Source organism: Camelus dromedarius, chromosome 26 (genome assembly GCF_036321535.1).
Source record: "Camelus dromedarius isolate mCamDro1 chromosome 26, mCamDro1.pat, whole genome shotgun sequence".
NCBI lineage: Eukaryota > Metazoa > Chordata > Mammalia > Artiodactyla > Camelidae > Camelus > Camelus dromedarius.
This window is the reverse complement of record NC_087461.1, coordinates 26,460,176-26,472,287: the sequence shown is the minus strand read 5'-3', so window position 1 is coordinate 26,472,287 and position 12,112 is coordinate 26,460,176. Positions and strand designations below refer to the sequence as shown.

At 43.2% G+C, this 12,112-nt stretch overlaps 1 protein-coding gene across 1 annotated transcript in view; it reads right to left on the bottom strand.

Moving 5' to 3' along the window:
- LOC135319413 (uncharacterized) overlaps positions 1-12,112 on the bottom strand; it is a 93,210-nt gene that overhangs the window by 66,326 nt on the left and 14,772 nt on the right. The window contains exons 4-6 of the mRNA XM_064479555.1: positions 8,809-8,929; positions 7,078-7,190; positions 5,970-6,098 (exon numbers count right to left, since the gene is read on the bottom strand). Of these exons, the coding sequence (XP_064335625.1) occupies positions 5,970-6,098; positions 7,078-7,190; positions 8,809-8,929 (363 nt within the window). The remainder of the gene's footprint in view (positions 1-5,969; positions 6,099-7,077; positions 7,191-8,808; positions 8,930-12,112) is intronic.

Sequence of the window (12,112 nt, the reverse complement as noted above, 5' to 3'; positions counted from 1 at the left end):
ACGGCATGGGGTGGGAAGTGAGCCATCGGCAGCCCAGAAATGCCCTTGGGGAGCTTTGTGTCAGGAGGAAGCTTGGGGAAGGGGACCCCAGGAAGTGACCTCACAATAGAGCTCAACAGAGCTTGGAACCTAGTTCCAAGTTCCAAGACACCGACTTTGTAGAGGAGCCCCCTACTCAGCTCACTTGGGTGGTCAACTCAGCGCAACTCAGAGATGTTCTGCTGCATCTCAACACCCGAGACGCGGCCTGTGGAATGCTTGCAACAAGGGACTGTATCATCGGTGCTGACACTGGGTGAATCCTCACCCCGGGCGCCTCTGGCCTTTTGGCCAGAGGGACCCAAAGGTAACACAGGGAGCCCCAGGGCAGGCTTACCGAGGCCGTGCGAACACTCAGATCCCACCTGGGTAGCCCCACAGCCCTTTCCTTGCTCCTAGGAGGCTTGCGTGGTGAGGTCAGGGGTCTGGGGGTATGGCAGTGACAGAGGCAGGTGTATGGGACCTGCCCAGTATACTCTGCTCTGGTCATCTTGATCCCATCTCCCACTCAGACAAGCCTGGAGTCTGCGAATACAATTCTTCAACTTCCTGCTTATGAAAATGCTAAGGAGGACTGCAAAAAGGCTATCGGTCCCTTTAAAGGGAAGGCTCCATTGGCTGAATATATAAAATTGTGCCAGAGAGTGGGAATAGAAAGTTTTACGGCCAATATGATGTTGTAAGCCATGGCAAGATTGAAATTAGGAAAAACTTTTCAAGGCAAATGTTTTAATTGTGGAAAAATTGTTCATACAAAAAAGGAATGAAGAAATACAAAATAAAAGGCTGCACCAGAAAATTTTACAAGAAATAAAAAGGAAAAATCTCCTGGAGTCTGTCCAAGATGTGAAAAAGTAAATCACTGGGCAAATCACTGTAGGTCTGTGTTGCATAAGGATGGGACAATGCTTCAGGAAAGCTTCAAAAGGGGCTTGCTCCCAGCCCCATGACAAAAGGGAGCGTTCCCTGTAAATGCCAGTGCAAACAAAGATTACAGCACAATGTCATGGAATTATTCCCAGCAACCGCAGGGAGTGCCTCCATCAATATCCCCTGTTTAAATTCACTTATTCTTATGCCAGGAGAGGAACCATCATTAATAGAAACAGAAATGTATAGACCTCTTCCTCCTGGGACAGTGGGCCTGTTATTAGGAAGATCTAATTTAACTTCTCAAGGTGTCCGGGTTCATACTGGGGTGACAGATAGTGACTATACAGGAGAAATTAAGGTCATGATGTCATCTATAAAGCCATGAGAAGCAGAAAAAGGAAATAAAACTGCTCAGCTGCCGCTGCTGCCACACTACCCTGCAGGAGTCAGCAACAGTGTGCGAGGAAACGAAGGGTTTGGAAGGACAGGAAAGGTGAGGGTGTTTTTAACCAAAAAGATTCTGGATTCACATCCTGTCTGTAATGTGAAAACACAAGAAAAATCTTTCAGAGGCTTAACTGATTCTGGAGCGGACATTTCTATCATTAATTTTACTCACTGCCGAGTCGATGGCCAACACAGCCAACAAATATTGATGTTGTGGGTCTAGGGAGAACCCAGGGATTAAAATGTAGCAGTCTGATCCTTGATTGTCGAGGCCCTGATGGTCAGACAGCTAAGATACAACTTTATATTGCTGACTTGCTGATAAATCTATTGGGGAAAGTCTTATTAAAACAATGGAAAGCTAAAATTTACATTCCTCTCCCAATCTAGTCAAATAAGCCAAGCAATGATGACACATCAAGGCTACCTACCTGCTATAGGATTGGGGAAAAACAATCAAGGAATGTTAAGCCCAATAGAGCCTAAAATAAATAAAAACAAAAGATATCCCATGTTCCTGGATTCAAAGAATCAGTATTGTTAAAATGGTCACACTGCCCAAGGCAATCTACAGATTTAATGAAATCCCTATCAAATTACCCAGGACATATTTCACAGAACTACAACAAATCTTAATAAAATTTATATGGAACCATAAAAGACCTAGAATTGACAAAGCATCACTGAAGAAAAAGAAAGAAGCTGGAGGAACAACCCTCCTAGACTTCAGACAATACTATAGAGCTACAGTAATCAAAACAGCATGGTATTGGTACAAAAACAGACATATGGACCAATGGAACAGAATAGAGAGCCCAGAAATGAACCCACACACTTTTTATTAACTAATCTTTGACAACGGAGGCAAGAAAGTACAATGGAAAAAAGACAGCCTCTTCAGCAAATGTTGTGAATACTGGACAACAGCATGTAAAGCAATGAAGCTAGAATAGAACACTCCCTTACACCATACACAAAAATAATCTCAAAATGGATCAAAGACTTAAACATAAGACAAGATACAATAAACCTCCTAGAAGAAAATCTAGGCAATGCATTGTCTGACATACATCTCAAAAATGTTCTCCTAGGGCAGTCTACCCAAGCAATAGAAATAAAAGCAAGAATAAACAAATGGGACCTAATTAAATGCACAAGCTTCTGCACAGCAAAGGAAAGCATAAGCAAAACAAAATGAAAACCTACGGAATGGGAGAAACTTTTTGCAATGATGAAACCGACAAAGGCTTGATCTCCAGAATATATAAGCAGCTCATAAGGTTTAATATAAAAAAAAAAAATCCAAAAATCGGCAGAAGACATAAACAATCAATTCTCCAAAGAATAAATACGAATGATCATTAGACACATGAAAAAATGCTCAATTTCACTAATTATCAGAGAAATGCAAATCAAAACTACAATGAGGTATCACCTCACACCAGCCAGAATGGCCATCATTCAAAAGTCCACAAATGACAAATGTTGGAGAGGCTGTGGAGAAAAGGGAATCCTCGTACACTGCTGGTGGGAATGCAGATTTGTGCAGCCAGTGTGGAAAACAGTGTGGAGATTCCTCAAAAGACTAGGAATCGACTTACCATATGACCCAGGAATCCCACTCCTGGGCATATATCCGGAAGGAACCCTACTTCGAAAAGACGCTTGCACCCCAATGTTCATAGCAGCACTATTTACAATAGCCCAGACAGGGAAGCAGACTAAATGCCCATCAACATATGAGTGGATAAAGAAGATGTGGTATATTTATACAATGGAATACTATTCAGTCATAAATATGACAACATAATGTCATTTGCAGCAATATGGATGTTCCTGGAGAATGTCATTCTAAGCGAAGTAATCCAGAAAGAGACAGAAAAATACCATATGAGATCACCCATATGTGGAATCTAAAATGAAAAGAAAAGAATAAATGAATGTAAATACAAAACAGAAACAGACTCATAAACAAAGAATGCAAATTTCTGGTTGCCAGGGAGGAGGGGGGTGGGAAGGTATAGACGGGGAGTTTGAAATTTGTAGATACTGACAGGTATATATAGAATAGATAAACAAGAACATACTGTATTGTACAGGGAAATATATACAAGATCTTGTGGTAGCTCACAATGAAAGAGAATGTGACAATGAATATATGCATGTTCATGTATAACTGAAAAATTGTGCTCTACACTGGAAATTGACACAACATTGTAAATGATTATAACTCAGTAAAATAAAATTTAAGAAAAAGAAAGAAGAATCAGATAACTAAATGCTTATTTAGCACACACTGAATTCTGCTTCGGGAAAGGGAGTGGTATTCAGCATTTAATCTGAAATTGATAATACTCCTGAATATAAACAAAAGACATAGGCTCATGGAAACAGTAGTGGAAAGAATCTAGGTAAGCCTCTTTATTTTACAGGAGGGGAGGCTGAGACCCAGCATCTGTTCTTCTGGCAATCAGCAGCAAAGCTCTCCTAGTCCTCATGTCTTGCACTATATCAAAAACCAACAGATCTGTACTAGTCCTATATTCATAAAAGTCACTTCTGCATTTTTCCAACAGTAGGTAATCTAAGTGTCTTGCAAAATACTTCCCAAAGAGTCAGGAAATCACACCAGTTTGCTGAAATACAAAAATATTTAGTTACATATTAAAACAGCTTGAACTTTATTCTCTCTATTTAAAAAGTGACATGTCAAATCAATGTATTGATATTTTAAAACCTATTAAGATTACAGAAAAAAGATCAAAATTTTCTTCAATCACAAAAGATATAAGGTTATTGCCTGAAAATATTTAGTGTTGAATTTTCTAAATTAATGGTTCTGGTCAGATTCCTTCAAATTTAAAAGTTCTAGTGGATGGTTACATGGCAATACGAATTCTGAGTTGTAAAAATACACATTCTATGTAAATAATCTTCAAGGTTGTCTGCTTAGGACACTTTAACTAGTCCCTATCTTACTAGAATGACATTAATTTCATGAAAAATTCATACTGCACTAATCAAGTCTGTCTGGTCTTCCTCATAAATTCCTGATGTAGGATGAGGCTGCCGCCACAAACTGCCTCAGCTTGAAAGTAACACCCAAGGTGAAGCAGCGGATACACATATGTATTCATGATGTCACCTCCGTTCACAGGTCTGGGCCCTTTACTACCTGAAGGGGGGTGAAGTCACCACCCGTGGCAGTGACGGAAGTGCGGCTCTTCCAGGTCTCACCTGGGCTTCACTGTTTCCCCACAGACTGTCTTCAATGATTAAAAAGCTCTCAAGGTTTTTACTCCATGCAAAACTAAATAAAGACATTTCTGCAGACAGAGCCTTTTTCAGGCTTAAACCTTTTTCACGTACACTCAGCAAGGGGGAAAAAGAAACATGACTCTGCCTCACTGCCCACATGAGTAGAACGGCCTCAGCACATGAGGACTCTTCACATTGCAGGGTGACAACAAAACAAAGCCACCCACAGCAACAGACACTCCCAGAGAGAGGGAGCAGAGGACCGGGGGCTTAGAAAGCTGGAATGTCCTCCCAGAGACAGCAGAGAATATGGCAAGGGATAAACACAGTGGGGGGAACACTGACGGGAGGGACCTCAGCTCAGTATCAAGCCCAGGAAAGGGGGAACAGAGACATCTAGACCTGCTCTCCTCTATCACATCTCAGGCTGCCTCTTCCCTCTCCAGTAGCTGAGACCCCACTGAAACCACTAGAATGGTCTGAGGAAGAATGATGAACCTATCTTCAAGAACCATCAGATTCATTGGGTACAAAAAGTGCACCCAGGTTCAGACCGCGCGGCTTCAGTGGTGGTTTATAAATGTTCTCTGCACCACTTGTTGGTGGTGGGGGATAAAATAAATCAGGGAAAAGGAAATTTAAGGCATTTCCTCATCTAACACACATCTACTACCAGAGGCTTTCTCCTTGGAGGGAATAATCCATAAAAAAAATAAATAAAAACTCATGGATTAAAAATCACCTAGCAGCTCTGTGTCTCACCTGGATCTCCGCATTCTGTTATTACCTTTGCAACCTGTGCGATATGACAGCTATGTCCTGAACCTTTTAAGGCAATTTCATTCATTAGGGGCCCAAAGGGTCAAAGTCATTCAGCTATCATTTGCAGGTCATCTCCTGAAAAAAAACTCTTTGGTGTCTGCAGCTGCTAATGAACATAACCAAATCTAACTTCACTCAGTAAGAGAAATTAGTCAACCAGGAAAAAAAGCAGCAGCCCCCAGTCCTTGAATCAGCTGTTAAAACTGACATCTGGGATTAACATCAGCAAATACACAGGATGAAAATAACCCAGAAGTTCAAGGTCGATCTACCATGAAATGTTATGTATCTGTTCCAGAAATCAACCAATGACTGTAATCCATTATTATCATTCAATAAGACTCAATAAGATCGATGCATATTCAGTAAAATCAGAAGAAAATATCTCATGCGTAGGATTCTTGACGCAACGGATTTTATACTTTATTTAAACATTAGTCAAGCTTAACTCAGAGGGGACAATAACAAATTACTCCTGCTTGCTGAAGGACTGACAACGAGCCCAGGACAGAGGCACGGGCAAAGCTTACCTGGGCGGTGTCTGTTGGTTGCCTCGGCAGGAAGTGAGCTGCCCTGGAACCTCTGAGCCCCAGCTTGGCAACAAGTCTCAGCAGGATAATGACAGATGACAGAGGCCGAACACAGCACCTCAGGCTCAGCTGGGCGTTAAAATGAAAGTACAATGAACAAAATTACGGCCCATCCTCATCTCAGTCTGCAGTGACTAAGAATTATTTGGACAGTCTGATTACGTGGAAATGCCAATTTTTCCCCCAAAGATCAAACCCACAGATCTCTGGTTTTGTTACAAACAGGAACATGCCAACTTTTCTGCTCTGCATGCACGTGTCAAGGCTGGCAACACGGAAGAATCTCACGATGCTCAGGGTTCCACTGAGGGACTGAGCCCACATGTGAAACAGGCCATTCATTTAACCAAGAATCTAATGTGCGCTCTGTGGCAGGCTCTGGGCCAGATGCTGCCCCTGCAGAGAGATGGATTGAGCAGAAATGACCCCGAAATGAAAGTGTTTTTAAATAATACCACCTGAAGCAGGACCAGAATACTTTTCCACCTCCTTCACCCTAAATTCACCTGCCCCACCTGGAATAAATATCTAACTGGCCTGCCTCCTTCTCAAAGGTGGCCACAGTTAGTAGCTACAACCTTTTGCTCTCCTCTCACTGCCAGTTCCACCCTGAGAACCTTACGCAGCCACACGCCTGACAAGCTGGGCTACAGTCTTCATCTGTATTCTTTAGCTCTGCGGGCCTCAACTTTTTGGTCTTAGATCTCCCTGACACTCTGAAAAATCACTGAGGATCTCAAAGAGTGCTTCTGTGTGTGTGTGCAGGTTACACTTACAGATACTTACCATATTCAAAAGTAAAACTAGGGAAGAGGGATATGGCTCAGGGATAGAGCACATGCTTAGCATGCAAGAGGTCCTGGGTTCAATCCCCAGTACCTCCATTAAAAAAAATGAAGAAAAATAGAGAAGGATTTAAAACTTTATGTATTCATTCTTATTAAAATAATAAGCCCATTAAATGTTAAATTTTTATGAAGGATAACTATTTTCCAAAACAAAACACCAGAAGAGTGGCATCGTTTTACAGTTCTACAAATTTCCTTACCGTCTGGCTCAACACAAGTGAGCCGGGTCCCCGCAAGCACTTCTGCCCTCGGTCTGCTGTGGTGTCGCACGTCGTGGAGCCCCCGGGAAGCTCCACTGTACCTTTCCAATGGACTGCAGGTGAGAGGCCAAGAACACAGGACACCGTTCTCTGCAGGAAGCTGACAGCCCGTCACCACCCTGTGGGTCAGGGTCCCGAGTGTGTTCTCATCCTGGAGAAGTGCCCAATCTCACAGCTACCCTCCAGCCATCAGTCACGAGGATTTACAGACTTCTCTTTCAATACAACATACTCAAGCTCCCATCATTTCCTTTTCTCATTCAGCTTAATTATTTTTACATGTTTTCTCTTTTCTTTTGCATTGATTTCTTCTCTTTCCCACTTTTATTTCTCTCTATTCTTTAAGAAGCCAAATTAGGAAATGTAAGTCCATTCAAGAATCTCTTCTACTTAGCGTGTACTACAGCTCGTTGTTAAACTTCTATCAGAGAATTTTGTTACTTCACTCTGACCGGTATTTATCCTAACTGGCCGGCAGGCCCTCTGAGCTGACAGCTTCTTTCAGCAAAGAGCCCCATTTAGTCCTTACTCCCAGGGCATTTATTAACAAGCACTTAGGGAACATCTACAACACGCTAGATGATGGAGACACATGGACCGTGCCTCCCGCTCCCACCTCCAGGAGACAGTCCCTGCAGGAGAAAACCGTGTCACAAGCACCTCAAACACAGAGGGAGACTGGCAGACCCCACTGCGGGGCAGGCGCAGGAGAGGCTGTCCTTTGAGTTTTTTTTTTTTTTCCAGTGTTTTATAATTGAGATATAATTCACATATAATAAAACTCACCCACTTAAAGGGGTACGATTCAGCAGCTTTCTCTATATTCACGGTTGTGCAGCCCTTAGCATCATCTATCTCCAGAACACTCCATCACCCCAAAAGAAATCCCCTGTCCATTAGCAGTCACTCCCCATCCCCCTGTCCAGCCAGCCCCTCGCAAGCATCATCTGCCCTCTGCCTCTGCATGTGCCTATTCTGGACATTTCAGATCACTAAAATCAACAATATGTGGCCTTTTGTGTCTGGTTCCTTTTACTTAACATGCTGTTATTAACGGTCATCCATTTCAAAGTGGTATTACCAACTTATTTTTTTTAAAGGTTATAGTTTATTAGAAGGTGATAAATACTATCAAATAGAGAGGAGTATAAGGGGTGGGGTTTCAAAGGGAAAAGGGCGGGTTGAGCCTTCAGGGTGGACTTCCAAGAGCAAGTGGCCTTTTTCATCTCCCCCCCTTTTTTTCTTTTTTATTCATTCTTATGTCTGAATAATATTCCACTACATGGAGATATTGTATTCTGTTCATCCACTCAGCCGCTACATATGGACAAGGTCTGGAAGAATGAGTGTGAGAGGTTCCTAACAAGAATTTCATTCAAAGCAAAGGGCAAGATGTGCTTTAAAAAAGCCAACACACAGAGGCACAAGGAAATTCAGCGCATTTCTGAGCAAAGGGCATGCTTGCTTCGGCAGGACTGCCGTGCAGGGCTGGGGCGGATATTGGCAGGAATCACGGTGAGGGAGTCACCTGAGAAGACTCCCCACTGCAAGCAGCTCAGCCAATTCTCCTCCCTCATCCTGTATTTTTAGAGCTGTGTTTCAAGGTTTTCTCTTATTTCAAGTAACAGCACTTTAACTACACATCTGATCATCTGCATCAGACCACCTTACCTCCAAGCCACAGAAAATCATTCACTGACAGGAGCAGCTTCAGAATAAATGGTGATGGACCAGGGAGTCCTGAAGCATCACGTCCTGCAGGCACAAACCCCCTCATGTTTCCACATGCGCCCTGGTGATGTCCAGAAAGTAAAATGCACAGAAATATCTCACTGATGGTGCACGAGATGTCTGCCCCAAAACTGCCCCGAAAGCATGCTGGCAAAGCACTACTCAACCCTCTCAGTACAAAAAAAAAAAAAAAAAGCAAAGAAGGCAAATTTAGACTCTACAATTGAAAACCAGCAACCATCACTGTCAGTATCTGAGCTGGAATTGTCCTGACTTCGAAAAACACTGCGTAGATATTTTTCAAATGTGATAGACATATAAGTATTTCATGTAGATGATATTACAGAAGGATTTTTCTTTTCAAAATTTCCAGTTGCAACATTAGCACAAGAATGTTTATGTTTCAGCTTTAATATCTATCTTCTACTTTCTTAACTTTTAACCTATTTTTTTATAAAAAGAGCTATGCTGCATATTATAAACCAACTGTTTGGATTCTGCAAAAAAGATCTTTACAAATTCACAATTTCAGAGCAAGCTTTAATGATGCTTTGAGAGCTGGGGCCTGGGGCACTCACTAACAGCTCTTTAAATACTGATAAGGATGTGCTATTAAGTAATGCAAAGGCTCTAATTCCGTGTCAACTCTGAAACCAAAGAAACTACACCGAAGCCTTACTTTATCATTTCAGAATATTCCTATTCTTTTGAATATTAAATTTCTTTAAAGATATTTTTGAGAAAAACAGCAGCTATATTCAATTTCCTTTCACCAAGAAAGCAATCTTTATCAAGAATAAAAACCCCTATGGAAATGCAAAAGATGGTGAATTTCTAGCTAAGTGAACCTGCAGATCTCAATACAAACTTAATCCTATCAGATCTCACTTGAACGAGCTCAACAAAGTCCTGGGCTACCCTGGAATTTAGCTCTTCTGTTCCAAATATTGGCTGAGCTAAGACCATCACACAAGGCAGGGAAGGAAAGAAGAGGAAAGTCAGCCTGGCTGCCACCATCTGCTTTCTTCCAGCCACAAGGCGCCGCGAGTGTGGCCCCGCTAACAAGCCCTCCCCATAAGTGTGAAGGAAAAGCCCAGCTGGGCTAACGAGCTAAGTCACAAATCTAAGTGTGATAAGTGTCGGTTTACTGATCTAAGTTCTGCCGGGCTAACTCGTAAATCTGAAGTTTAGTGTCAGTTTACTGGGCTAACAAGCTAACTCGTAAATCCAAGCTCAACAAGTGTCAGTAACGTGATCTGTTCCGAATTGATAAGCTCTAGTGTACTGATTCCTTGCTTTTTGTTGTTTGAGCCTTATTGGCTAATAGCCCATACTTGTAATTAACCCTATAAAACCTCATGTGCACGTCTTGGGGGCGCTCAGAGCTTCGGAGCAGAAGCCCTTCTGAGCCCGCCGGCGTAATACATCTGAGTACTCCAACCCTCCGGTGGTGCTTGTTTCTTGGCTGGCCTGTCATTTCCATAACATAAGGAAATATTACATCCACACTGTCCCTGTTGTCCCCGCGCAGCCCTGACGCCCCTCTCCCACTGGTCGCCTCCCAGCCTGTGAGTGGTCTTCTAATGACCGTCCCACTCAGTGGCACCCACCCCCTCCTCCCCGCTACACACACACACACACACACCCACACTAAAGAGAGCAATAGCGAGAGCGAGAGCGAGAGAGAGAAAGAGAGAGTAGGGGCAGCTTTCCCAAAGCACAAATTTGATTACATCACTCCTCCACTGAAACACTTCGGAGGTTCTCTGGTACAGTTCTGGCCCCACCCCCGCCCCTGCCTCTCATCGCCCAGCCTCACCGCAGTACCCAGGTCCCCAGTGACCTCAGGGGCCCCCTGACCTGATGCCTAGCTACTTCCCACCTGCCTCCAGGCTCATTCTGATTCTGTTTCTCAAGGAAACCTTCCCTGCCTCCAATCCCCGCACTTTGGTTTATGTTTCCCTGCTGTGTTCCTAGAACATTCCAAGCTAAATCAACTTCTGACACTGCTAACCTCGCAAGAAGCAAGTACATTTTGCTTACTACTGTCGCTTCACCCCTCTCCCCTAGACACTTAGAAGTACCCGTGCTATGAATAAATGAATGAAGGGGTGGGACTCAAAGGGACAGACAGACCTGCTCTCACCGGTCCCGACCCCAACTTTCTGTAGAATATCAGAAGCAAAATCAGGAGTACCTCTCCTGAGGGTCACTTCCTGCTGACAACTTCACTACCTCCTCTGTCAGTTCTAGTAAAAAACAAGCTCCTCCAATGTCCTCCACCCCAGGCCCTCTCCAGTGTCCTCCCCAGCAGGGGCACCCTCCACCCTGGACTGCACAGGGCACTCTCCCCGAGTCCCCACCCACAAGCCTCCAGGCTTCTACCCGGTCTGCTCCTGCCACCTAAGCCACCCTCTTGACCCCTTCTCCTGGCTGATTCTTACTCTGTCCTCACAACTGAATGTAGAGTCCATTTCCTCTAGGAAGTCCTCTCTGATAATGTCCTTTAGCTCTTGGCTGGGCTCCCTCTACAGCAGCATTGCATAATGACCAACTGGGTGTTTGTCCACCTGCTCCTTTGAGAACACGAACTCTTGAAGGCCACGAGGGAAGGAGTGAGGGATGATAAGAGGGGTGGGAGAAGCAAAAAGCAAAAATCACACCCCAAGTTCCAAATTCAAGGAGTCTTTCTCAGAAAAAAGAATAAAATATTTCATATGTGTGCAATTTGGCTACTATTTTTGTGGCTTGTGGAAAGCCAGAGATTGGTGTTCTAGTCCAAAAACCAAGTTACATGCAAAGAAATGTATATACTCATATGCAAAGGAAACCGCAGCTGCTCAACAACAGTTTGCAGTTAGAATTCAAAGGAATTTGATAAAGGTAATTTCTCTCTGTCTCCTTTTTTTTTTTTTTTTTTTTTTGGCAACATATAGTTTTAGAAGTATTTGCATGACTAAGTGATGACTACAGCCCTTGATTCTGCACTGGAGCATTTGGGGCCAAGAAACCCAAGATTACATGCACTGTGTAAATGCAATCACACCAACACACTGACAGGCGCCCTGGTGGTGGAGCTGATGTTCCAAAGCAGACAACCTAAAGTTCGAAGACAGCTATAAGTAGAAAGTAAGAAATGCAAAGTTCTGTACTAAATTTCATATGCTATTTGGGCCATTAACTGATAGTGCATCTTGTCTAATGAAACCCAAAAATAAACTGGCAACGTCGATTTTCTCCATCT